The sequence below is a fragment of the Solea solea genome, chromosome 2 (genome assembly GCF_958295425.1).
Source record: "Solea solea chromosome 2, fSolSol10.1, whole genome shotgun sequence".
NCBI classification, from domain to species: Eukaryota; Metazoa; Chordata; class Actinopteri; order Pleuronectiformes; family Soleidae; genus Solea; species Solea solea.
Window position 1 is genome coordinate 37,879,949 of NC_081135.1, and position 27,692 is coordinate 37,907,640.

At 42.0% G+C, this 27,692-nt stretch overlaps 1 protein-coding gene across 3 annotated transcripts in view; it reads right to left on the reverse strand.

Annotated features, from left to right (window-relative positions):
• Positions 1-3,395: 3,395 nt before the first annotated feature.
• Positions 3,396-27,692, reverse strand: part of itgb5 (integrin, beta 5) — a 40,429-nt gene continuing 16,132 nt past the window's right edge. Inside the window, exons 10-17 of one of the 3 annotated variants that reach the window (XR_009243060.1) lie at positions 26,128-26,302; positions 24,129-24,383; positions 7,792-8,014; positions 7,132-7,232; positions 5,248-5,367; positions 4,978-5,144; positions 3,557-4,081; positions 3,396-3,435 (exon numbers count right to left, since the gene is read on the reverse strand). Coding sequence is in view for 2 of the 3 variants with exons in the window: in XM_058654778.1 (XP_058510761.1) it covers positions 3,986-4,081; positions 4,978-5,144; positions 5,248-5,367; positions 7,132-7,232; positions 7,792-8,014; positions 24,129-24,383; positions 26,128-26,302 (1,137 nt within the window). In the remaining variant the exon portion in view is untranslated. Of the gene's footprint in view, positions 4,082-4,977; positions 5,145-5,247; positions 5,368-7,131; positions 7,233-7,791; positions 8,015-24,128; positions 24,384-26,127; positions 26,303-27,692 lie in introns of all 3 variants that reach the window. The other 2 variants (XM_058654779.1, XM_058654778.1) reach the window with 2 other exon arrangements.

Genomic DNA, 27,692 nt, shown 5'->3' on the forward strand with positions numbered 1-27,692 from the left:
TCACTGAGGTAAATCTGAACGAAGGATTTCAAACCCCAGGTGACAAAATAACACATTTGAACTGACTAATGGAGGCAGCAGTGCATCAACAGCTCCTGTGTGCTGTGGTGTAAAATCACTGACTTTCTCTATGGGCTTTGGTGTGGGAGAGTACGACTTTTACAAAATGACACAAAGTTCAGTTTCTAGGCCAAAAATGGGTGTTCAACTGCAAAGAAAAGGAGGCAAACATATTCTTAAGCTATTGTAGACTTACACAAGAATACTGTAGATTTAGTCAGTGTTGATTCAGGGTCAACACTGAACTATCCCTTTTACCTGAGCTCTGTGACCCCACAGGCATGAATGAGCCGTTTGCTGGCAGACGACTCCCACCCGGTGAGGAGAGGAGAGGAGGGAGGAGAGGGAGGAGGAAAGGAGGGAGGAAACCCACTTGAAGCCACAGGGAGGGGGAGAGAGAGAGAGAGAGAGGGAGCAGAGATTTATGACCTCACCTTGGGCAGGAACAACAGAGCAAACACTGGTCTCACATCACAACTGCAGTTTCCTGTCCGTCCACACGTTTAAACACATTCATTAGTCTCTCTAATAATCTCTAATAATATCATGTCACCAGCGAGAGAGAGAGGGACAGAGGGAGAGAGAGAGAGAGAGAGAGGGAGAGAGAGAAGCTATTCTGCTGAGCACGTAATTAAAGGATCATTCTGCAACATCATTATCATCATTATACGTGGGAGGGGTCGAACCACAGAGGTGTCAATTACAGGAGTGGAAGATATAAATAGATATAAATAGTGATGGAGTTTTTCCACTACACCGTTCCAGCATGACTCGGCACGGCATGGCACATGACTCAACGGAACCTTCCTGGCTAAATAAAGGATAAAAAAAATTAAAAGCTAGTACAAATTGGTGCGCTATTTATGTCGGCAAACGCTCGGACGAGCCAAAATGGCTGACTTCCGGTTGAGTTGAGGCCATGGTTACAGTCGACTTTTTTGTTCGTCTTGGTCAAAAACATCTTCCCACCAAGTTTGGGGAAATTCAGTGGAACTCAATTTTGCCTCCGTTTTCACCTTCAGGGGTGCTATAGAGCTCTTGAGCAACGCACAGGTCCGGGAACTATGCCAATATCGCATTTTCGTCAGACCTGACCGCCAGGCAAATTTTCAAGAGTTTTATGAATGTTAACCACCTCAGAAATGACCGGAAAGCCACGGATAGAATAATAATCTGAAGGATTAATAATAGGTTCCAAACGATGCTAATATGTGGGATTTGCGGTGTGGAAAATTGCAGAAACTTTCAGTGTGGACGCACCTTTTACGCAAACTACACAACTTTCACGTCTTTTTCAGGAGTTGCGTGACTCAGTTTGTGTTTTTTCGCGTTACAGAATTTGCGTAAAATACTTTTGTTACTTTTGGTTTAATTTGTATGTAATCTCACTGAATTTAAAAATCTAGCTCCACAGTGACTCCTCCTCCTCCCTCCTGCTGTGACAGACAAGCTCCGCCTCTTCCTGTGGGAACTGCAACAACAGTAGATTTATGACCCCGGACGCCGTCGTTTCCAGCAGCCACGCCCACATCTGTCAGCACACGTCCAAACCTTAATTTACAACATTCCTTCACACAGTCTGACCTTCACGGGGTTCAAAGTGTTTTTGCTCGAGGGCACAGAGCAGTGGGAGCTGAACCCACAACCGTCCTGGTCTCAGGACTCCGTCTGTGTCTCTGCTGCACGTGAGTGATGATGTTGTCATGGGTGTAACTGATTTACTTTATCACAGGAGAATGTTTGAAGGTCTGTGATTGTTTAAATTCAGGTCCGGCTTTTTCTCTGCTGCAGAGTTTCTATAAAAACACAGATTTTGAACCCTGTGTTTCCTTTGGTTCTCGAGCAGATTCTGTTCAGGGCGATTAGAAAGCCAACGATCCAGCTCGTGTTTTCACCACGTCTGAGCAGAACTGTTGAAGCTCAGTGGTCAGCAGTTTTCTTTCTTATCCGTTCATCTTGTAGTTTGAACTTTAAAAACTGCATTTTCTTTGGTTTCTGAGACGATCTCATTTACATTAATCTGACTTTTTATTCTCTTAGTTAATTGTTCCGTCTGTAAAATGCCTGAATAGTTAACATTACCATTTCTTCTTCTTCCTCTTGTCCCCCAGTTTTCCTTTCACCACAACCTGTCTAGGCAGATGCTGCACATCTTTGGATGAATCTGTTTATGTTCTTGACTTATTCAAAGTTCATTCATTGTTCCACAAATTGTCAGAAAATGTTGAAAAATGTGTCTCGAACATTCTAAAAAAAATCAAATGTCTTTTTGTTTTTATGCACAAACCAAAATGATTGAGTTGTTATGGTTCTGTTTGTTCTCTGGGGAAAAAGCAATAACGAGAAACAGCTCAGGTATTTGTTTTTCCTCAATGCTTTTCCAATTCTCTGGTGGTGAATTTGCGCTCAGATGAAAATGTTTGGCTAAAAACTGCAGCACCGTCTTCTTTTAGAGTTATTACTTATTTACCTTTCACAGATTTTCAGCCGTTTACGTCATTTGTCGGTGGAAAATAAAGAAAGAAGAGTCACAATCTGACCTGCAGATGTTTGAAGAAGCTCTGGACATGTTCTGTAAAACTACTTCTTACCACACTTTTCCATTACACAGTTCCAGATCGACTCCACTTTCTTTTCTTTGCTTTTCCATCAGTGATAGAACCTGCTGTTTGTTTTACTTTAACTACAAAATCTATTTATAATCCCAAAATCTACTTAAAATACCAAATTTGATTTATAATTCCAAAATTTATTTATAATCCCAAAAGCCACCGATCGTGAGCACATTGAGTGGCATTTCAGTTCAGTTGTATTTCAGTTCAGTTGTACTTCAGTTCAGTTGTAATTCAGTTCAGTTGTACTTCAGTTCAGTTGTACTTCAGTTCAGTTGTACTTCAGTTCAGTTGTACTTCAGTTCAGTTGTACTTCAGTTCAGTTGTATTTCAGTTCAGTTGTATTTCAGTTCAGTTGTATTTCTTACTGAACGATTCTGTGAACAAATCTTTTTAATCAACTGATTCTAATGATTCCGTTTAACCCAAAACGACTGCTTCACTAGTTTGTTTGTTTGTGTCGCGTAGAAAAAACCACGTCACGGCAGAGTGACGCAGCCGTTACTATGACGACTCTGCCCATGTTGAGAAGGAGGAGCTATGAAGTCATGGAAAAGAACCAAAGCGAGCTAGAGCTGTAATCTTGTTGTGACTCATCAGAAAAAATCCGGACTGAATCATCTGAATATTTTCCAGCCTGAAAACGTCCTCAGTCGTCCACGGTTCTGGTTCTGGTTCTGGTTCTGTTTTTTTTTTTGATGATAAAAACGACAAACACGTTCATTCAAAGGTTCAGAAGCTGGTGAGTGAGTGAACGTTTATCCTGCAGATTCAGACACAGAAGTGCAATTAGAGCTCGTACAAAACAAAAACACCACAGAATCATCCTAATCTGTGCAAACTGAAGGTCAGAGCATCTATTGTTTAGTAAATGTTAGTCGTACCACGTCGCTGCCGCCGCCGCCATCGTCGTAGCCACAGTCACAGAAATAACGTGTGAAGAGGAGTGAAAGGATTTCTGTGTCTGTGCAGAGTTTATAAAAATATACAAATATAAGTCTGTACCAACTCCACTCTCTCTCTCTCTCTCTAAACGAGTCCGTGCTTCACTGCAGCACACAGGAAGTCAGAGATAACACAGTGATCGTCTCCTGTCCACAAAGCCCCGCCTCCTCCCCTCTCTCCTCCCTCTGACTTCAGACTTAGTTCATGTTCACGTCTGTGATCGTTACAGAGAGAGAGAGGAGTGTGTATCGTCCGTCGCTCAGTCCTCCAGGGAAGTGTGTGTGTGTTTGTGTGTGTGTGTTTATGTGTGTGTGTGTGTGTGTGTGTGTGTGTGTTGGACCGGTCCTGCCGAGTCCCGAGCCGATGGATCAGTGGACGCCACCGTTGTACGACTTCTCGTACATGTCGAAGTCCGTCTCCACAAAATGTGTAGTGACTGGCTGTTTGTACAGAGGGTTGGACGCCTGAGGGACAGAAGACGTCCACGTTATTAATATTATAATGATTATAATTAATAAAAGAACACATTTTTTAACTCACGATGACAACAGAGTCAAATATTTACTGGGATTTATGCCATTTTATCTGTTTCTGGCTGCTAAAACTAATAATACACAACTCCTTATATGGACATCCTGGGTGTGTGTGTGTGTGTTTTAAGATCAAAGTTATGATTCGTGAGTCGTGATAATTGTGGGAAAAGTCACAAAAAAAAAGTGTTTTTCTTTTATTTTTGTCCATAAAAAACAAGCCAAGCGAACTTTGAACTGTGACGGATTTACACATTTATACAAATTAAATATAGTTTTTATAGGTGTGTTTATATAGTTGGTGAAAATGAAAAGAAATAAAATATAATTTAATATAAAAATATAATTTCAAAGGATATGGAGTCATGGAAAAAAAAAGCATCTTAAATGCTCTCTTAAAGTCCAACAGAAACGGAACTTTCCCGATATTATTTTTTTTTATTTTTCTGTTTGAATATGAATAAATTCATCATTCACTGCTAACTGCTGCTGTGTGTATGCCAGGCCTGTGTGTGGCGCTGTGAGGCTGGAGATGTGGATTTACCAAACACAAGAAGAACGACGGGCTATGACATCATCGTTTTCTCTATTTCACTAGTGTACTGTGTTTACAAGCCTGGTGGTCCAAACTAATCCCTTTAGTGGTCCAACTTTGGTCCACGGGCCACACTCTGGGCAGCCCTGCTTTATACTACAGCTGTGTCATTGGTTAAAAGTGATAAAAAATAATGTGATATTTAGTTTCAGTGGTTAGGTTCTCGCGCTAACAGGAAGTAGCCGCAAAAAAAAAGAAAACCAGAAAACAAACGAATGAAGCCGGGTTTCCTCACCATCTCGTATCGGGCTCGTGAGCGAGCGCTCTGGAAGTGAGCGAACTCCCGCCGGTCGTGGATGGTGATGACGAGCTTCCACACGGCGAGCAGGACCACGCCCACCAGCAGGATGCTGCCCACCACGGCCAGCAGAACCATCAGAGCGTCCGGACCGCTGCCGCACTCTGACCCGACGCACAGGAAACAACGTTACGTCACAACACTGCTCACTTCCAACAGACAAACGTGAGATTAAAAACTCGACAAACGTGAGATTAAAATCCCGACCTGGCTCTTTGAGCGCGGTGAGGATGGAGCGTCCGCTGGCGTGTTCAGAGTACGTGAACTTCATGATGCAGTCATTTTCTGTTTTATACAAACACATGACGGCGCTGGAGTCGTCTGTTTCTGAGAGAGAGAGAGAGAGAGAGAGACAAATAACCCAGGAACTTGACCTGTGGGGGCAGCAGTGCACCTATTAGTTTACAGTCCCACTGAAATCACTAGGAACTAGATTTCCTGCATGTTTAACTTAATCTAAAATAATAAATTATATACAGAGACGCTCGTCTACATATGCAAACAAATAAATATGATTTTATTTTTGCAGTGAAATGAGATGAAAACAGAGAGACAGTGTTTTCAGTCAGTCTCCATCATCAGGCTCATGAGGGAGGGTGAGGTCAGAGCCGCCTCCTCCTCCTCCTCCTCCTCCTCCTCAAACACAAACTATCTGGAATGTACATGTGGACTCTATTAGGCAGCAGTCAGATGCAGGAATGCTATGAAACAAGTGGGATCAGGTCCAGAGCCGAGCTGAGCCAACATGGAGGAGAGCGCCGCTCTTATTTTAGCCTCACTAGCACACGCACATACACACACACACACACACACCAGCGTCACTGCTGCTACATGCTGAAGGTCAAAGGTCACTGTGAGGTGGTAAACACTGTCAGAGATTCTCACTGTACAACAATAATAAATATCCTTTATTCCCTCAGTGTGATCATTTAAAGTTTAAAGTTAATCAGGACACACACACACACACATTGTGTGGATGAATAATCACAACTTCATTTTCACTTATTTCAAACATGTTCAAGAAAAAACATTTGTTTTTCAGGACGGACCCAAATACAATCTCTCACGACCTTGAAAGGGTTTGGTCGAGGGTCAAAGGTCAAATGTTTCTGTACAGTACAGATGTCAGGACACACACACATCACAGGTGTGTGAGGCAGTAACACACACACACACAGAATAAAACATCTTATAAAAACATCTCCAAACGTCTTTGGCGTATAGTCAAACCTGTTACCATGGCAACACAGAAAGTCATGAAACTCAAACATCAGTTTGTGATTAAAGCTCATTATTACATATAACAATATATGTATATATGTGTATATATACATATACATAAATAAATATATACACTGTATATATTTATATGTATATATATATATACACATAGACAAATACATTAAAATACAGCACAACAGTGACACACACACACATCTAAACATTTATAATAATCACACACACACACACGTGTCAGCTGACGTCACCTGACGATTGACTGTACTCTGGCAGGTAACCATGGCAACTCTGATGAGAACAGACAGTCAGGGAGGTTTGTAATGAGGAGGAAAATGTTAGAGACGCCACAGATGTGTGAGTGAGTCTCTGTGACACACAGCTGCTTTCTCTCTCTCTGTGTGTGTGTGTGTGTGTGTGTGTGTGTGTGTGTGTGTGTGTGAGGGCCCCACAACTTAAGACCTGGTTTTAGGGTTAGGATAAGAGTTTAGATTAAGGTTAGGATAAGTGTGTGTGTGTGTGTGTGTGTGTGTGTTTTTTCTGTTATAAACACTGACCTTGTCAAGTCCAGTCCAGACCAAAACCTGGTCCTAATGAGGCAGAACATCATGTATGATGATTTCTGGTTAAAGTCTGGGACTCAGGTTTGAATTGTGGTTCAGTTAAGATTATGGAAAACACTGTGTATGTGTGTGTTTGTTTGAGGTATCCCTCATGTTGTGGGGACAAAAATCAAGTCCTCATAATGTCAAATATTACATTTTAAGGTGGAGATTAGAGTTAAATGTCTCCAGGAAATGAATATGAGTCAGAGTAATGTCCTCTGTGTGTGTGTGTGTGTGTGTGTGTAGTCACCTAAAGTCTCCACAGTGATGATTTCATCCTTGCACAGACGCTGGCAGGTCTGGTTGTCTGCAAGTTGTCCAGAGTTGAAGAGCCGACACTCGATGCACTCCCTGACGTCCAGACCAGGAGAAACACACACACAGCAGTGAAGCATAAAAACGCTAAAAACTGCAAATCATTTCCACATACACATGAATGGGACACGGTCGAAAAAATTATCAGAACCCCGCCCACTTTGCAGCGTCACAGTACTTTAACGCAGAGACGTGGTTAGAACTTTAAAGTCACATGACTCAGGACTTTCCTCACCGACGTCAACGTTCTCATATCTCTTATTGCTTTTAAACAATCGCACTACGTTTGGTGCTTTTTTCATTTCTGCTCAAACCTTAAACTTTAAAACACGCTGTTTTCTCGGTTTTTCACCGGTTTTGTACAGTTACAAACAGCTGTTTGGAGGGAGGGGGCGGGGTTTGTGAGTCAGTCCCCAAAGTTTTAAAGGTTGATTCCACAAACTTTTGCCATCACGTGATTGTGTATTAACCCCGCCCCCTAAAAGAAGAAAAACTTCAGATTATCTTCACTTAATCCCCAAAAAACGACACGTTCATGTCTCAATATTCCAAAAAAAGTTGCAATAACACTGTCCATAAGACGACTTCTTCTTACCTCTTGGTGCCGCAGGCGTCAGGACAGGTGGGACACTTCTCACACGTGTCCCCGAAGGCGCCCGGCTCGCTGCACTGGCAGCGACCGCACACGCAGCTGCCGCGCCCGCTGCACATCTGCCCGTCGTCCGACATGCAGCTGGACGTCTCCGTGGAGCAGTTGCAGTTGTCGCCGACGTAGCCGGCGTGACACTTGCACTCGCCGCAGTGACACTCGCCGTGACCTGGACGAGAGGAGAGAGAGAGAGAGGAGGGAAGACAGACGTCAGCCACTTTACTCCTTTTTATACGCTTCAGATTTAGAGCCTGAGCCACGAATGGCAGGAGGCCCGAAACGGCTCCTGGCACGGATTTGTGAGCGGGTTAACGAGCACAAAAACTCCTGAAACTTTGCATGACGGTCAGGTGTGGCGAAAATGCGATATTAGCATAGTTCCCTTACCTGTGCGTTGCTCAAGGGCTCTATAGCACCCCCTATGGTGAAAACAGAGGCAAAATTGGGTTCCACACAATTTCCCCAAACTTGGTGGGAAGATGTTTTTGACCATTTGTCCATTTTGGCGATTTGCACCCTATGTGAATGAGTGAGACACATCAACGAAAAGTTGTCGAAAGGTTGGACGCGAGGGCCCTGTAATGTTCTCTGTGTCTTTTTAAATACCCTCTGTTTGCCCTTGTAACCACGGAAACCATGAGAGGAGGGGGGTTTCCCTGCAGGGACTGAACAAACTGCCTCCTCTGTATCACACTTATTATCTTATTATCTGCTCTGCAACAAACCTAACAGGAAGTGCTCCTTCAGGGGGAGTGAACCGAGTCCCTGTGGGACTGAGATCTGTCCCCGGTCCTCGGTGTGAGTGCCGTCCTCCCGCCACAGACCACTGTGACACACAAGGAGCTGCTGAGAGAGGGAAGGGAGCAGCTGTAAAACCAGGACCCTCCACAAAGACCACTGTGCCGTTATCGTTATTCAGACGGCTAGAAAACGTTGACCCAGAGGAGGCAGACGTGGGTCAGAGCCGTGGATACGCGGTGGTGCAGTGGCGTGTGCATCTGTGCAGAATAACATCTGTGCTTGAACAGCAGCAGCAGCTGCCAAGGTTTGAAGACGAGCGGCGGTGACAAAGTGCTCTAACAGAATTCCCAGCGTGATCAGAGCAGCTGTGGAAAGCAGCGCACGCCACATTTAATTCAGCATTCAAACACGCGACCCTTTAAATGTCTGATTGTGTTCAGCAGCAGCGAAGACGCCAGAGCAGAGTCTGTTACAGACTAAAGTACTACATTCATCCATTCATACACATTCACTCACACACCAGAGCCATCTGGTGCAGACTGGGGTTCAGTGTACATCTGTAGGAGCTGGGGCTCAAACCCACAACCTTCCAGTTGATAGACATCCCGCTCTACCACTGAGCCACTGACCACGACACTCTGACACGCACACGCAAACAGTTAAAAACACGAGTCTCGTTCAGTCTCAGGCTCTGACAATAAGTTGAGGAGAATTGTTGTTTAACCACAGAGAAGCACAGAGCTGTGCAGAATAATAAAATAATAAAAGACATAAAAAGCTCAAGCAAGGCAATCGTTTATTCATAAATACAACATTGAAAAACCCCTGAAACTGTTAGTAAACAGTTCTGACAGGAAGTAGTTTTACTGTATCACTTTCTGGGAAGCGACCGTGACATCATTCGTCAGAATTTGGAGCGAGAGACAATGCTAATGGTAGCAACAAGTGAGCTAAGAGGTAGCATCAAAACACTTCAAGCTAGGTTGAGTAAGATAGTGTAGAAATGCTAGCAATATGTTTTTAACCCTTCCTGCTAGCTCCTATGGTCCGCCTCCAAAACTGTGGCTGTAGTGGAACTGTAAATGTTGTCCAATTTTAGTCAGACTAAGACAATCGTTTAGTCAGACTAAGACAATAATTGGGTTTACATGTTAGTCCGACTAAAACTGAACTAGTCACTAGTCGGACTGACATGCCTGGATAATGCTGATTCATAGTCTGATTACTCCTGCATGTGTATAAGCTTAGTCGGACTGGAGTTGAACTTGGCGTCCGCCTCTGTCTTTGACCCGGAACGAGAAGGAAACGACGTACAAACTGTTACTGTCGGTGTTGGCGAGAACAAAAGCCGAGTGGAGAGGAGCCACTTTTGGGCGGACGATTTTCTGTGATGTAAAAGGTTGACGGGAAACTGATTCAGAACACGCGTTCTTATAGAGACATATGGCGCCACCTACGGAGGCGGAGTCAGAATCAACTGATTCTAATGATTCAGTTACACCCAAATCAACTTGTACAGATAATCCAGTCTCTGTCTCCAGACCACGGTCTCTGCAGGTGTGTTTCCTCACAGGTAGAAGCAGGTCACTTATTAACAGACAAGAGCAAATAATTCAACGTGACCTGAATAAAAGAAAGAAAAAAAAGGTCCCGTTTATTACAGCACTGGGGGGTGGGGCTAGAGACACCAGCAGAAAACTCTTTATTCATTCATGTCTGTCAGGACTTGACGAGGCTAAAGAGAAGGCCAACCTTTATTTTTACAATCACTGTCATTATGAGAAACTGGCTGTCTGTTTGAGGAGTGGCTTCTCCGTCTGTCCAACTCGCACTCACCACAGTCTGGGATTAGAGCAGTGAGATTACACTGTCACTCTGTGGATTACAGCCACATCCTCAAAGAAAGAGGTCACACAAACCTCTCCCAGTGAACGGGAAACTTTCCTGTCTTGTTATCGGCGTTGTGCAACTTCGTCGTCTCACTCTTCCGTTATTCTGTGGATTTCTGAGGCGGCAGAATCAAATGAATGCTTCATTTTCTCGGAGCACCACTCCCAAACCTCGGTCCGTGGCGGCTGCCATGATGAGTGGCATGTGGCTGAGTCACGATACCAACGCAGGGTGTGTGACCTTAAATGACCGCACTGCTGCTGCTCGACACAAACACTCTTTCTTTTTCTTTAGTCTGATTTTTAAAAAAGGATAAAAGAAGTGCAGCTGCGTGGACTATGAGGTGATTGTCGGACATGTTGCGACGTGCCGCTTCCTTCAAACACTCTCCACTGCTTATTATGTTCATCAGAGAGCGATTATGTCGTGATTACGCCGCCTGTTACAAGGTGCTGCAGTCTGAAGAACGGCTGCTTTTATCTGAGCTGCAGGAGAATCACATGATTCTTCAGCTCGATCTTTCCGACGTGTATTGTGAAAAGTTGTTTTTTTTGCGGATTGAAAAACCGCCAAACAGGAAGTGCCCTATGACTTTGGCATGCATTGAGATCCACGCGAAACTCGGTGGGAAGTTGTTCTAGACCGAGACGAACAAAAAAGTCCACAACTCAACAGGAAGTCGGCCATTTTGGTGATTTGCACCCTACGTAAATGAGCAAACTCGTCCAATCGCGTTTGTCGTACTGACACTAAAAAAAAAAACCCTCTGCATCTTTTCACAAAACAGGAAGACTGACTTCAGCATACGTTGAGTTCCAGATGTTATCGACCAATACGAACAAAACAGTCGACCGTAACCATGGTCTCAACTCAACAGGAAGTCGGCCATTTTGAATTTTGGCGACTTGCACCCTACGTGAACGAGCAAACTCGTCCAAAACACTGGCTTCCCTTCTGCCAAAGAATTGATTACATTTCTGACCTGGTGGCTTACTATAAACCACTAAGGTCAACTGGGCCAGGTTTGCTCTGTGTCCCCAGAACCAGGACTCCCAGAAACTCCCAGAAGTGTGCCAGTCTGAAAAAGTCTATTTTATTTACGTTCCTCTTTCTTTTCTTTAAGGTTGGACACAAAATACCATTTTGAATACGACATAGATTCCTTTATGCGGATGACACCATCAATACCTCTTCAGTTCTGTAGAAGCTTGTTGAAATTTCCCCCACAAAACGTCTATTTACTCTCATGAAGACACAATGACCTGAAAACGACTGAGAACCTCCACAGATGCATCTGACGGCAGATAAGAAATCACGACATGGTCTTAATGAAGCAACGCGAGCGTTTCTACATCACGAGTTGGACTCGTCTCCACGCTGTCGGCCTCTCGGTGGCTCTGCAGGTGAACCGGCACCGCCGCCGAACACGACACGAGTCAACATTCGAGAAAAACGCGGGGCAGGAGCTCAAAGCAGATGTTTGGAGCAAGTGCACACAGTCCCCGTGTTCCTGGCCGCCGGGTTGCTCCGCCTCCCTTGGCTAACCCTGTCGGGCCACTTTGACGCACTGCTGAAGAGCGCAGGCCAGTAAACGCCGCTCATGATAAACACAGCTGTGGCAGAGGAGGATCTGTGCAACATGTTCAGACCCTTCAGGGCTGTGACCCCGGTCTCGCTCCGCTCGTAGGTTTCCGATGACGTCTCTGTTCAGACGTTCTGTCAGCCTCAACAAGCTAACAGAGGATGGAACGGATGCTGGTACAATCGTCTCCTCTTCCATTGTCAGGTCAGTGCAGATACTTTCACAGCTGTTTGCCATCCCATGAAAACAGAGACGTGTAACAAGGGGAAGAACCAATCTGAGCGGGGGAGCAGGCTGTCAAAGTGCTCAGCCTGGTTCAGCAGCAGCAGCAGCTGTTCCACGCTGTTCACTTCCTTTGCCGAGCGCATGACGGATCACTAAGCTCATTCACAGCTTGCACTGAAGGTCCAGAGGAGATTCTGGAGCTTTCCTCACTCACTGACACACACAAAGGTGGAGAGACAGCGAATGATATTTATGCCTGGTTATGGTACGTGCACGGTATGGTTTGGAACGGTAAAGTCCTGTATCAGGCTCGAGTTTCCACTGAGAACAGTACTTTCACTTGGTAGGCGGGAGTGTGGACCGTGCCTGAAGGCCATGGAGGAGGGCACCCAGCAGCTCAGTGTGTCTCAACATGACGTCAAACTTTGTAAAAGAATAGACTGCGAGTGTTGAAGAAACATCTGTTGCCCAGTCAGCCCGACCATACCGTACCATTTTACTCTGGTACCCCGAGAGAAGGGTGCCAAAAAACCTAAAACAGTTGGTTGTCTTGGTACCAATCCTAAATGAAACTTACCAAACCGAACCGAACCAAACCGTCTCTCACTCGATGGAAACGCGACTTTACTCTCCTAAAGCATCAATGTACGATTTCAACCTTCAGATCAGGTCTGTCAAAACCTGAGCAGGTCTGCATCTCCTTTAATGGCATTATGGAACTTCTGGTTTCAAATCCGTGCCACAAAAAGAACTACAAGGCTATAGTTTACGACATTTGTCACATCGCAAACACAAGCTACGCAAACTAAAGCACTGTCATTGCTTTGTCGTTGGTTTTCTGGTTTAGTTTTCGTTTCCAAAATCTTGTGAAAGCAACGGAATCGTCGACAGTCGTAACTAACAACACTGTTCACCACCTGTAGGGGGAACCAGAGAGCAAATCTGACCTAGTGTTACTTTAACATGCAAATTTGCTTTTAGTAGAGGCCGACCTTTGCCCGATAAAACGCCAGCCAATACAAACTTTTTTAAAATATTTTAGAATCCTCATTTACATTTTACTGTACACGAGACGCCGTTTATCGCTTAAAACGAACCAAACAAATAATCCGACCAATATTGGACGGACAAATACGCTTTTTCTTCAGAATAATAAACATCTGCAGCACACGCTGAAACAGTTTGATGAACTAATACACTGAATTTCATCAGATAAACACGCTATTAAAGGCACTATTATCGTTTCATAGCATATTTTTTTAACGGAAATGCAGAAAACCGAGGAAATAACGTTATCAGTCAGATTTGAAGCACATGTGTGGATTAGACTAAATCTGAGTTTCCTTTCCTGAAGCTCTGCAGTTACGCTGTAATGTTTACAGCCATCTTTATTTTTGGTCAAAAAAAAAATGATATACACACACAGGTACTGTGGTTACATACAAGCAGGATTTCCCACAGGAAATTGGCAGCAAGAGGAGGAGGAACTGCTTCCTGTTCGTCTTCTCCAGCCTCTGCAGCGACACAGTTAAAATATTTGTTCATGTGACGCAGGCGAAGCCGAGCGAACCACAGGTATTTGAAATATTCAGAGAAGCTTGGTTCTGGGCTCAGCTGAGAGCAGAGAGGAGAGTGGCGCTTTCAGACACATACAGTCCAGTTTCCATGACTTCAGAGGTCTTTACATTGACTCACATTCATTTCCTGAAGACTCACTCTAACTGTTACCATAGCTACTACTTTCCTAACAGGACTAACCCTAATAACTATTGAAATCTTAGTCCTGAACTTAACCAGTTCCCCAGAAATGAAGTTCCGCCTTATTAGGACCAGGTTCTGGGTCTCCGTGAGGACTACTGGTCCTGACAAGATCCTAAAGAGGTAACAAATCCAAGTTCAAACACACACACACACACACACACACACACACAGAGATACATGACTGCTCCGCGACCACAGGAAGTGCATAGAGACTTCCTTCTTATCACGTACCACATTACTAATGAGGGTTCACCGAGTTTAGCGTCACGACCTTTGAGCCTTTTGTAGAAGACGACTCCTCCAGAGTCAGAACCTTCAGAGGCTCCTGGTTTGATATGAGACTCATCTGAGACCGTTTCAGACTTTACGAGGCTGTTAAACTCAGTCAAGTCCAGAGCATTTTTAAAGATTAAATATTCTGTAACAACAGCTGAATAATTCCACCCTCACGAGGCCTGACGTGATGTTCAGATGTTCTACAACAGCTGAGACAGACAGCAACACATCTGGCCTTTAAAACTGTGAAAGAGAGACTGAAGGACGTGTGAATCGCTCCTTTGTTCACTCTGCATCACTGCAGACAGGAAATATTTGACTCTAAACAACAGCCGGTTGATCCCACACCTCTGGTTTATTTTTCTCTCTGTGAATAATGTACCCTTTTAAAAGTTCTTGGGATTATTTGCATAAGATGTTGCAGCAAATATCCTCCTAAAAATAACCCCGACGGCTCATTTCCTCTTCATATAACTCTCCGCCTGTTTACTTAACCCTGTTCTGATGGGATGTTGAAATCCAGAGAGTCTCCAGGCAGAAAATAAGCCCGTCTCCATCTCTGCAGTGTAATAATACGCTGCTGCTGCTGCTGCTTTTAATCAGAGACGTTCCTGAGAAACAGGATTGTGACAGCAGCTTTAATAATTCAGCGTGCGTTACACGTTTTTCCAGCTTGCCAGATAACCGTCAATCACAAAAAATCTCTGAACATTGACTTGCTGACGTTGACTCGTCTCGACCGTGCTTCTAACGTCGAGCCTTGAAGGAGCCGCGTTCCTTCGCTGTGCAGCAACACGTAGACGGTTTACAGATCAAAATAAATACAAACCTCAGCCAGGGACGCTCAGTTTCCCACACTGTCAACACACTTCCATTACGAGTGTGAGAACTGTGATTAAACACTGAAGAATCACAAACTGCTGGCTCATCTGTTGTTTTAATTTCCGCCACATAAGAGAAAAAACTCGGAGCTGCGTCAAATCTTATTCGGCCTACATGTACGTGTGATTTGCTTGTGTTTACCCACAATGCCTGTTCGTTGCAGTCCACTTCCTGAGTTCGGTTCACTAGAAGCGACACTGGAAAATGTCTTGATTTGCTCACAAATGGAGGTCATTCTGTTGTTGATATGCTATTGTCAAAGGTCATGGATTGTCAGTGGTGTACCACAAGGATCTATATTAGGGACCTTTAAATAGTCTGTGTTTATATCGCACTTTACACTCCAGTTTTGCCATTCACGCTATATTCTACACACAAATCTTTCATACCCATTCACACACTGGCAGCCCAGTTGTCAGGAGCAACGTGGGGTTAAGCAACGTTTGTTTACTGACCTTGCTTTACATCAATTTGGGCATTTTTACTGTTTTGTTTTTTGGTAATTGTTTGGCAACAAACAATTATTTTCACAATACATGAATCTGTCAATCGTTTCCTTAGTTGTTTAGTCAATAAAATAATAAAAATATATTGATCTTTTGTTCCCAAACCCTCAAAATAATGACATATTGTGTCCACAAACCTAAATGATTCAGTTTTAATGATTTCTTTGTTAAATTGGAGCAAAAAACAAACGGAAAACTGTCAGTTCCAGCATGTCAGTGAATTCTCTCACGTACAGTACTGTATGTGCTGCTGTTGTTGAACTAAATTTAAAGAGGTGAAAAACATAATGACAGAGAACTTTATGACCCAGCTCTGACCCCGAGAGGAAACACAGAATATGACTGTACGTCTCTGTGTCAGACGAACAATATCACACATGGAAACACACTCAGCTTAATTACACAGAGCACTGAGGGATAATGTGAGCGTTCTGGTCTGAAGTGTGTTCTTTATTCTGTGTTTAAATGGAAAACATACAGACAGGATTTAAACAGTAGCTGTTTGTGGATTCACGTCCATAATGTGTCAACATGAAGAGCTGATGTCTGTTAAGACTTAGCGTCCAATAAAAGACACACAGTCTGGTTTCCACGACTTCAGAGGACATTCATAACCTTAACTACTACAGTACTGTCCTAACTCTAACCATAACTAGTACTGTCCTAACTCTAACCATAACTATTGCTGTCCTAACTCTAACCATAACTACTACTGTCCTAACTCTAACCATAACTACTGCTGTCCTAACTCTAACCATAACTACTACTGTCCTAACTCTAACCATAACTACTGCTGTCCTAACTCTAACCATAACTATTACTGTCCTAACTCTAACCATAACTACTGCACTGACCTCCATTCATCTGATCTTAGTCCTGAATTTAACCAGTTCCTCAGAAATGAGGTTATGCCTCTTTAGGACCAGGTTTTGGTCCCCATGAGGACTACTGGTCTTCACAAGGTCAGGGTTTGTGCCAGATAAGGTCATTAAGAAATAACAACTCCCAAAAGCCCTTATCTTAACCCCAACCATCACAAATAAATGCCAAACCCTATAAATCTAATGCATCCTGAACCTAATTCTAATCCTAACCAAGTCTCCCATGTTGTCTTAACTTTGTTTTGAGGAAAAGACAAGATGTCCTAGTTTTGAATCGAAATGTGTCCTCACAGCCAGTCTCACACACACACACACACACACACCTAGCTGCTAAACTGAATCCTGCCCATTTGTGGTCGAGTCCCATTTCAGAATCCCCAAAAATACACCCGGTGGGAAAGAAAGTGCCAGAAACAGTGATGGAGACAGACGCAGTGCTCTGATGACAGGAAGACGAGCCACAAAAACAAGCCGCCGAGGAAACCATACCATAAAAAACGACAGGAGGAGGAAGAGGAGGCAACATGAGCAAGGAGGAAAAACTGCTGAGGAGGCAAAAATTAACAAAGACAACAAAACAAAGCAAAGAAACTCCTTTAAGATGAGAAGAGAAGACATTTTCTCTTGTTTATGATGTAAATCCTGATTTATACTCCCATCTGTATACAGTATGTATTGATAACTAATTATAAACACTTTTCCTCTAAACGTCTGAAAATACCAAAAATACTGTTGGTATCTCTGTTGTAGAAGTTAAAAAATAATTTTCCTCCATTTAACTCATCATTTCTCATCAAATCTAGTCACATTTAGTGACCACTTTATTAGGTACACCTGTTCAACTGCCTGTTGAACAACAGCAAATATCTAGGAGTGCTTTTTTGAATTTTCAGCTTCTGAAATGTTAATATTATCTTGTTTCTTTGCTCCATGTAACAAAGAAATCATTGAAACTGAATCACTTTTGGTTTGTGGACAAAAACTGTAGAACATGTAGACACGGAGAAGACGTGCTGCTGACGTCCAAACAGAGCAGAAACTACTGGGATTTCCACCATTTCTAGTGTTTAGAGAAAATGATACCAAAAAGGAGAGAGAGAATCTCCAGAGAGGAGCAGTTATCTGGGTGAAAATGCCTTGTTGAAGCCAGAGGTCAGAGGAGAATGACCAGACTGGATCAAGATGAGAGGAACCTAAAGTATGAAGATCATCATTTTCAAACATCTACAGCAGCAGAAAACACCACGACAGCTGCTGTGTACCTAATAAAGTGGTTATTCAAAAGTGCTGAATCAGGTTTAATCCTCATCCAAGGCTGAAAGTGAGATTACACAGTGTTCTGAGATAAAACGGAGACAAAACAAAACATCTTTTCTCTCCACAGACTCAGTCAAACATGCAGACTCAGACAAGGAGGTGGAAAATGTGGCCAAAACTCTTCCTAAACACAAAGAGCTGATAGTTTTTCTGTTTGGCACTGACGGCGTCCAGAGCTCTGCTGCTCAACTTACATCACATCTCTAAACTTATCACACGGACGCTAATGAAAACCATCTGTGGTGTTCGTGTCCCGACGCGACAAAAAGATCATGTTATCATGTAACGTGATACGTGTTTGTTTCAACAATGCAGGATTATGTAATCTAATCTCCTACAAACTATGTCTTTCAGGAGCTTTGGTTGTTTAAAAAGCTTCAGTTTTCACTAAATAAATCTAACTCTCTGTCCTTGTGCATACACACTGTAAAAAACTGATTTCAAGACAGTAAAATCAGCAACATTTATTTTTGTTTGCCTAAAAGAGAATCTTGACTAGCAAATATTGCGCTTTTGCACAAAATAATCTTCACTTTAAGAAAAATACCTCTGTTTTAATAAAATATGAAAGCTTACTTTCAACTACTCCTGGTGTGAATTAAGTTTAAATAAGGAGTAAAATTCACTCTAACTGTACAAATATATGAGACATTTTACCAGATAAATGTTGTAATGTTACTCTCATTCAGGATAAAATGACTCGAGTCTTGTTAAAATGTTACTGCTGAAAGAAAAAACATTTAGAATTTATCAATATTTATTATTTTAAAGTTGCAATGCTACAAAGAATATTTTTGTTGTATTTTTTATGTTGAAAAAAAACATGCTACCATCATTAGAAAAAAAATGCAACACAAACATTTGCTGACAAGAAATTACTTCACCGTCACCAAATAATTTGTTATATTATAAAGGAAAAAATCACGTTAGCAAAAAAATATGTTGAAATGTTACAAAACCACGTAAAGTTTTTCTCAATGTTTTTCGCAATGATTCAAAAACATGTTACCCAATACTTACATTACCCAAAATGCTTTTTTTTTTAAAGTTAGGATGTTAAAAACCACTGTTAAAAAAAATACATATTATTTTTTACTGCCATCAAGGCAAAGATGACTTGTGTCGAGCTTCATCAAGCAAACGTTTCTGACGTGACTGAATTTCTTTGCTGATGATGAGCTCGTCTTTATTAAAGTTTGACCAGTTTTGTCTGGTTTTAAGGAACATTATAATCTGAAAGTGGCTGCAGATTAACAAGCTAGTTTTAAGCAAAATGTGCTCACATAATTGGCAGATGTAAGATGTATGAGGCTTATTTCTACCGGGGCAGTTTTTACAGTGTAGGTGTATGAGTGTGTGTTTCTTTTGAGGTAAAGCAGCTAAAAAATGTGTAAAAAAAAAAAAAGTCCACAGGCCGAGACAAGCAGTGCTCTGAGAGCTGAGGGGACGGTTAAACATGGACTCATACAAAGACTCGTACACGACAAACAGCTGATCCTCGCGTCACCTTTAAGAATGAGCGGTGTGAAGACAGACACAGACACACAAACCTCCCTGAAACTAAAGATAACAGGCATCAGCAGCTCGCGCTTGACAGACAACAGTCATTATCAGCCGTGAAAACGCTGGTTACGTTAGTCACTGCGAGCAGAAAACAAAAGCTGGTAAAACAATAACAACAACTACAACAACAACAACAACAACAACAAGAAGAGACACAATGATCACCTCTGTGACCTGTGTCACAACTGTGAGGCAAACAGCTGTTTGCTAAACACTGACATTTGCAGAGTCAGCATCTGCTGACGCTCCATAGAGAGCGGCGACAAACAAAGAATAATTAAAACATCATTATTCACTTTAGTGTCACTGCGTTAGCCACGCTAGCGTTAAAAAAATACAACAAAGTTTGGCAAACATAAGAGTTGGTATTATGGTCTGTATTTACAGTATATAGCGCTTTTCTAGTCTGCTAGAGCTGCTTTACACTGCAGTTTTCACCCATTCACACGCTGCAACATGGGTTTAAGTGTCTTTGCTCAAGGACACATGTAGACTTAGCAGAGCCAGGAATAGAACCCACAACCTTCCAGTTCAAAGACAACTCGCCCTACCACTGATCCACCATGGCTCAATCCTAACCCTTCTAAAACTTAAGTACATTTTATATAAGTACAGTAAATATTTTTTACTTTAAGACTTTTACTTCAAAGTGACTTCAACTTCCACCAAAGTCATTTTCTGCTCACATACTTGTACTTTAAAACTATCTGTGTAAAGTACTTTATACACAGACTGGTATTAAGACTTGTGGACTTCAGGTCAAGTTTAACAGCAGAGAAACTCCTCAGTGTCAGGGCGTGTGCGGCCTTGTATCTGCAGTCAGGGAGTTCAGTCAGGTCTGAACGAGCAGACGTCGCAGGAAAGGAGACACGTGGCTGTTTGTTTTTGAAGAGCGAGCGTCAGGTGCTGCTCAGGTGGCTGTGTTCAGTCTTTTTATCCACACCTGAACCTGGACTAATTCCCTCAAATTCAAGGAGCAATGAAACAGTAGGTGGCGTTGTAACAAACAACGGAGACCTTTGTTACCTAAATATCAAAATACACTTTTAAAACATTATCAGGAGACTGGAGAGTCTTCCTGAGTGACGTCTCAGGGGCCGTACGTCTCAGCGTCACCGGCGTCGTCTCTTCCTCTCACATAAAAACCTCTGACCCTTTAAGCTCAAAGGCCCGATGGCGACCGATGACCTCCTTCAGCGAAACACACGGTTCCAGGCACGAACATGGATAAACACACATGTTCTACTTTACCCTACAAGGACAGACACACGTGCATACGCGTGCTCTGTGTGTGTGTGTGTGTGCGTGTGTGTGGCAGCCGCTTTTATTTACTATGTTTATGTGGTAAAAAAAAAAAAAAAAAAAAGTCTGGAAAATAGAGCAGCGCTATTTCTGGCAGCTGGAGACTGGCGCTGGGCGCTGAGGTCATTATTTAGAATCAGCTGCAGATCTGGAGGTGGAGACGAGGGTCAGGCGAAAAGAGGAGGAGCTATGGGCACAGGACGCTCTGACTGTGATGTCGTCATTAAATGCAAGCAGCTGATATTTCCTTTACTAAACAGCACTTTAAATCTGTTTCAGCAAGGATTCTTCTTATTGGGTCACCACAGCAGATCATCTGCCACTACTTTAAGCAAGCGACTTACTTTACAGCAGCCGCCATTTTGGGGCTAAATTCATGATTTTTTTTCCATTTGTTTTTCATTTGTTGTACACAATCATTTTTACTCAAAAGTTTAAAAACGTCTCGAAAATGTCGCAGTAATATGAAAGGTCTGGATCTGACCTTGAAAATAAGACTTTTACAAGTTACGGCAGCTGCTATTTTGGGACCACATATCAACATTGGGCGACTGTTTCAAAGTGGAACTCACAAAACATCATAAATGTAGAAAACGAGTGGTAAATATTGTTGAAATTTGACGATTTTCCAGTGAAATCAGCGATACAGGAACGTCTTATCTAAACTTCCTCTGCTGTATTCCAGTAGAACAGTAGTCCCATGCACTTTGCTGTACCCAATGATGTTTATTAGACGTATAAAGTTACAAACTTCTCAGTTTTTGGAACTATAAACTGTCGCATTAATATGGAAGACGAGTGAATATGTGGAGCTGAATTTATACGTCATGGATACGGCCTACAAAATAAGACTTTACATGCACTTAAGGCAATGGACTTACTTTACAGCAGCCGCCATTTTGGGGGTAAATATCGACATCGGACGACTGCAGAAGTCACAAAACATAAATGTATTAGAGGAGCGGTAAATATTGTTGAAAATGTATGATTACTTACTCCAATACTTTGCTGTACTTGATGATGATATGATATTTAATAGACGCATAAAAATGCTAAAAGACAGGGCGAAAAACCCCTTATGACCTCCCTCTGGTCCACATTTATTTAATTTCTTTGGGCACGCGATGTAACATATAATCTCTGATAATGGGCCGAAAACAACTGTGTGGTGGGCCGGATTTGGGCCTCGGGCCTCGCGTTTGACACGCGTGCCTCAAACAGTCAAACAACACAGAACAGACGGTGAGGCGAGGCGTGATGTTTGGATTCATTAGGCGCTGATTACGGCTCCACGCTGGGAAAGATTTAATGAACGTTTGTACGACGTCCTCGTCCTCGTCTTCGTCCTCGTCCTCGGGCGCTGACGGAACCACAAACACTCCTGTTCATACTGGCCCGCAGATAAATACAGGCAGCCATTGTGTTGATGGGATGGCGCCAAAGCCTGCCCCCCACTGTCACAAAGCACTCTCTGTGGTTTCACGGGAACAATCGTTGGCTTGGGGGTGAGCCAGTTTACCCTCACCCTCTCACCCTCGCTCCTCCTGTCTGTCAGCCAGGAGGCAGAGTGTTGGACTCGGTGTTCTGGGAACACGACGGCTTCGGCCTCTTGGCAGAGCAGACGCACGAGAGCCCGGACCGTTTCATACCACACCTCAGAATAAAAGAGGCAGAACGGCTCAGAGAGAGAAGCACATGACTCCATGATCCACAGAGAACATTCATGTGTGGGTGAGAGGGTTGGGTTAAGTACACATTTGAATCCATACCAGTGCCAGAACCTTGAATTTAGAACTGGCACTTGTCTGTGAAATAACAAATATGTGTTTAAAGTTGTGAGAGTATTTACATCTTTTCTGGTTTGCAAAGGCCACCGTAGTTCCCTCAAAAAACCTTACCCACTGCTCTGTTAAGTCTACGGTATGTGAAGAATATGTTTGGTGCTTAATCTTGATGTTAGACGGTGTTTTATGACAGGAAAACTCAACTTTGTATCAATTTGTAAAACAGGTCACTCTCCCACACCAAAGCCCATAGAGAAAATCAGCGATTTTACATCACAGGACAACAGGAGTTGTTGATCCACTGCTGCCTCCTTCAGTAAGTTTAAATGTGTTATTTTGTGAATTCGGCATTTGAAATCCTTCACATGATTTTATCTATGGGGTTTGGTGTGGAAGAGAGAGCGGTTTATAAACTTCAGTTTCCTGTTGGAAAAGTCTGTCTCTAAACATACCCTTTAGATATTGTAGACTGTAATATCTGTAATAACATCTTCACAATGTCAAAAAATACGAAACTTCAACTAATTTTAGTACAATAGCACTGACGTTACACAACATCAACTATATAGAAGGAAACTCTCAGTCCTCCTAAAGTGGAAAAACTAAAATAACCTGGTAACTTCTCAATGGTACTATTGAAATCCATCTCCATAGAAAGGCAAATAGGATTACAAATAATCAGACTTGTTTAACACGCACCAGACACTGCTCCAAACCAATATCCAAATTATACATATACTATTTATATGTAATCTAACACCCAGATACAATTCTGTCCAACCTGCCCCAGTTTTCTGACTTATTTAACCTAAATAAACTTAAAGCTCGTCTGGTTTGTATTCGTCAAGTTCAGGTACTGAAATTTGATTTTTTTAATTGATTAAAAGTAAATTTGGAGCTTGGTGGGAACAAAGGTTAATTAAATGGTAACAGGATGATATTACACTGATCATCAGTGTGAGGATAAGTAAGAACCTGCAGCGTTCCAGGTTTGATATTTTACCAGATCCTCCGTCACTACAACAAGCCCCTGGAAGGCAGAGACACGGAGCTGAACACGAGCCCAACATCTGAACAACTACTTTGGCAGCTGCGCCTTTAGAGCTTCTGTGAACCTGCAGGAGGACAGTCTTTCAGCTCGCTTTAACAAAACAAAAGCCAGGTTTGGTTTGTGGTGGTTTTCAGCAGGTGTCCACAGACACAGAGACACACCCACAGACACAGAGACACACCCAGAGCAGGTATGAGACGTGACTCCACGCCATCAGCGTGGATTCAACAGCACAAAGAGCAGCAGATTCTAAAGGCTTTACTGTGGATTTGAATTCCTGTGTAGTTCAAAGCTGTGGTTCAAACAGAAACCTCCAAAACAAGCCCGGGATTTGAATAAAGCTATAGTACGTAGCTTTCAATGAACAGAGTCAGAGAAATTTGGAGCCGCATTTTTGCAGCAACAGCAGAAGCTACTGTACGTTTTGGGCTGACACATTTGTTTGTATTTTAAAGTTCCAAACTGCAGCTTTAATGTGATCACAGCAGAGGAACTGAAAACTGCGTGGACGATCGTTCTTACCAGAGCAGAGGACTCCTTTGTGACGGGCGCACGAGAAGTTGTCGCACTCGCAGTAGCTGCCGTAAATCTTTCCGAACTCCGACTCGTAGCACAGGCACTGGTTGCAGCTGCACTCGCCGCGGCCGCTGCAGATCTGCTTGCCCTCGGCCTCGCGGCAGGCGCTGAAGTACATGCTGCTGGCCTCGCCCTCCTGACACTCACAGTGGGCGCCCAGGTAACCCGGCTCACAGAGGCAGGTCCCGCAGTTATACGTTCCTGAAAAAGAACAGGGTTAAATCGATGTTTATACAGTTTCTGAGCATGTTAAAGTAAAAGGTCCAAGTAAAAGGTCAGGGTTTTTTCTTCCACACCAAACTCCATTGTGAAAATCGGCATTTTTAGCTCCTCCTTTGGCAAGTTGATCACATTTAAATTAATCCAAATAAAGACTACGAAAGCCGAAAGTCACAAATGAACACATTAGAACTTACTTATGGAGGCAACAGTGGATTAACAACTCCACTGTGCTGCTATGTTAAAATTGTTGATTTTCTCTATGGGGTTTGGTGCAGGAGGGCAAGTGGTTTAAAAAGTGACACAAAAGTTCAGTTTCCTACTGGAAAAGTCTGTCTAACAGCAAAATAAAGCCACAAACACATCATTAAGATATCATAGACTTAAGCAAGTGCAGATTTTATGAAGTGAGTCTTTTGTTAAGTGGCTAAAATACTGTTTTACAGTCTCCTCATACAGCTACACTCTGAACTATCCCTTTAATTTAGCCTGAAGGATTACTCAAATTCAAATGTGAAATCCTGAATGTGAATCTGAAATGTTTCCAGTGACTTAAGAGTGTTTTACATTTCTGAAAAAGAGCCCAAAAAATGTGCATAAATAAGAGTTCACGCGAGTTTCCTGCCAAAGAAAACGTGAAATAAAAAAACAACGGCTACTGAAATGTTTAATATCCATCTTAGCATCTCCAGTAACATGTAATTTCGGGCTGTATAACTATCATTATCTCGACAGAGATTTACCCACAAGTGAGAGCCTGTCCATAATCAGGTCACACAGCAGTGAAAAGAAGGAGTTTTTGCTGCGTTATTAAAGTCAAACTGAGTGTTTGAGCTCAGAGGAAGTGAAGTGGGAGCAGCTTTCAGTCCTGTGATTCACAAGGCCACTCATTACTGCTTTATACTATTTCTTTTTTAAAAAACAAAAATATGGTTGAGAGGGAGGAAAAGGGCAGGAAAATGAGAAACTACTGCAAAATAACTGAGCAGCAAATATAATTACTCAAATCTAATAAGTTAATCGAATCAAACAGCTCATTTTTCTGGGTTTATTTGAGGGTAAATAAAACAGAACAACAGCTTTTTACAGCTTTAAAGGCTGGAAAATATTCAAAAAATGTATCTAGTGACACAAATAAAATCTGCTGCAATGACTGGTCTTATCCAGGGTTTCCAAACTTTCCATATGGGGACCCATTTTTTAAAAGATGGCAAATTATCATGAAATATAATCACAAATCACAACATAAATCATAACAAGAGCAAAAAAGTGCATCATTTTGAATTGGTATCCGTGGTATTGGCATCTCTTGTTAATTTTCTCAATTTATCGATTAATTGGGTCCAAAACATTTCCGATTTTATTTTTAAAATGTTGATAATTTTTCCCCAAACTAGGAAATAATGATGTTCTTAAATGTCTTGTTTCGTCTCCAAACCTAAATGAACCAGTTTTAATGATTTGTTTTGTTATATGAATCAAAAAAATATATATATTCTATATAAAATATTCATATTTAAGAAGCTGGAAAAAACACAAAATTCACACAAAACTTTAGTAAATGAATCAAAACTTAATATACACAAATCTTGACTGAAAACATTCAGAAAATTCTGCAAAAAACTTTTAGGGGGACCCAAAAAATATTCCCCGCGACCCATCTGTGGGTCCCCAACCCAGTGTTTGAGAACCCCCCCGGTCTTAATCCACATGTGCAGAGACGTACCGATGGAGCTGCAGATGCTGCTGTTGCTCTGCGCCGTCTGACTGCAGCCGCAGTCGCACTGATAATCCACCGTCACCTCCAGGCGATCTTTGAAGCCCACGGGTTTGATGGTGAAGCTGTGGTCGGAGCCGCGCGGCGGGCAGCTCCTCGCCTCCACGCTCACGTTAAACGACACCTGCGCAGGGAAACACAATAAAAAAAAAGGTACAAGTCTTTGAGTGAGACGTCTTAAATAATAAATAATCTGTGTATATGTTGAGTTTAGGAGATATATGTGGCTATAAAGCTGCACACTGTAAATACACTGTAAAATATAATATAATCTGTTTATCTGTTTATGATCATATTACATGACCTTAGAATATACACTTATTATTACCTTTTTATTTTGGATAACACCTGCTTTATTTCTTTAAATGAAGGTGTTAGAAACAATGACACCGACTATAAATACGGTCAAATTCAGCTGTTACACAAACAATTTGGCTTGAAATTCAAAGGTTCAGATTATTTTTCCCCCCACGCACTGTGAAATTATCACATATTTACAGAAATAATCAATAAAAACATGAAAACATACCATTTTTTTGTTTAACACGGCTGTGTTTGTCTTGTCTATTCTTGTGACTTAGATGAAGATCAGATCACATTTTTTATGACCAGTTTATGCAGAAATCCGGGTAATTCCACAGGCTTCACATACTTTTATGTAATAAATACGTTGATTATCAAACGCAGCAGCCTTTAAAACCAGGAAAACGTCATCACAGATACTTATATGTATATATATATATATATATATATATATATATATATATAGATATAATATTGATACACAGGACTTTTTTTCCATGAATATAAGTGAACTCATTTGACCCCAAGAGACGCTGATGTGGCTTTTTCCTGCTGAAATAAACAAAATGATGGGATGTGACATAAGAACCTACACCCAGTCAACTCCCCTGACAGAGGAGGAAACTTCTGCTGCTGCTGTTTTTTCTGCAGTTTTTCTCTTTTTTTTACTGAGTCACAGGAATGCGTCGCTGTCAACTCTGAGGTTTTACAACATGGAGAATAATTACGAGGTTTCTGAAGATTTCACATTACTTTGACAGTGTTTGTAATAGTATTAGCTTGTATATTGGCTCTGAATAATTAGCTTCTTGCTTTCTTTAACGTGCAAAATAATAATAACCGCTTCAGTTACAACATGGTTACAAAGTGCCTTACAAAATAAAGTCAAGATGAGACGGTAAAAGAATGTAAAAACGTGTAAATATTGTGCACCTTCATTGATTTCTTTGTTTGTGATTTTCTCACAAAATAACACAGCGATTATGCCAGAAACCAGATGATTAATCCCAAGAGGTTAATCCTCATAAATGCCTTTATCCAAATATACTTTTTATGGTCAGTAAGAAAGTACATTTTATTTAAATAGCACCTTTCACAGATATGGAATCACAAAGTAAAATATATAAAATACTGACAGGGTAAAAATGTTGGTTTGTTTTAACAAAAAAATCAGTAAAAACACAATAAAAAGAATAACATCAATAAGAACC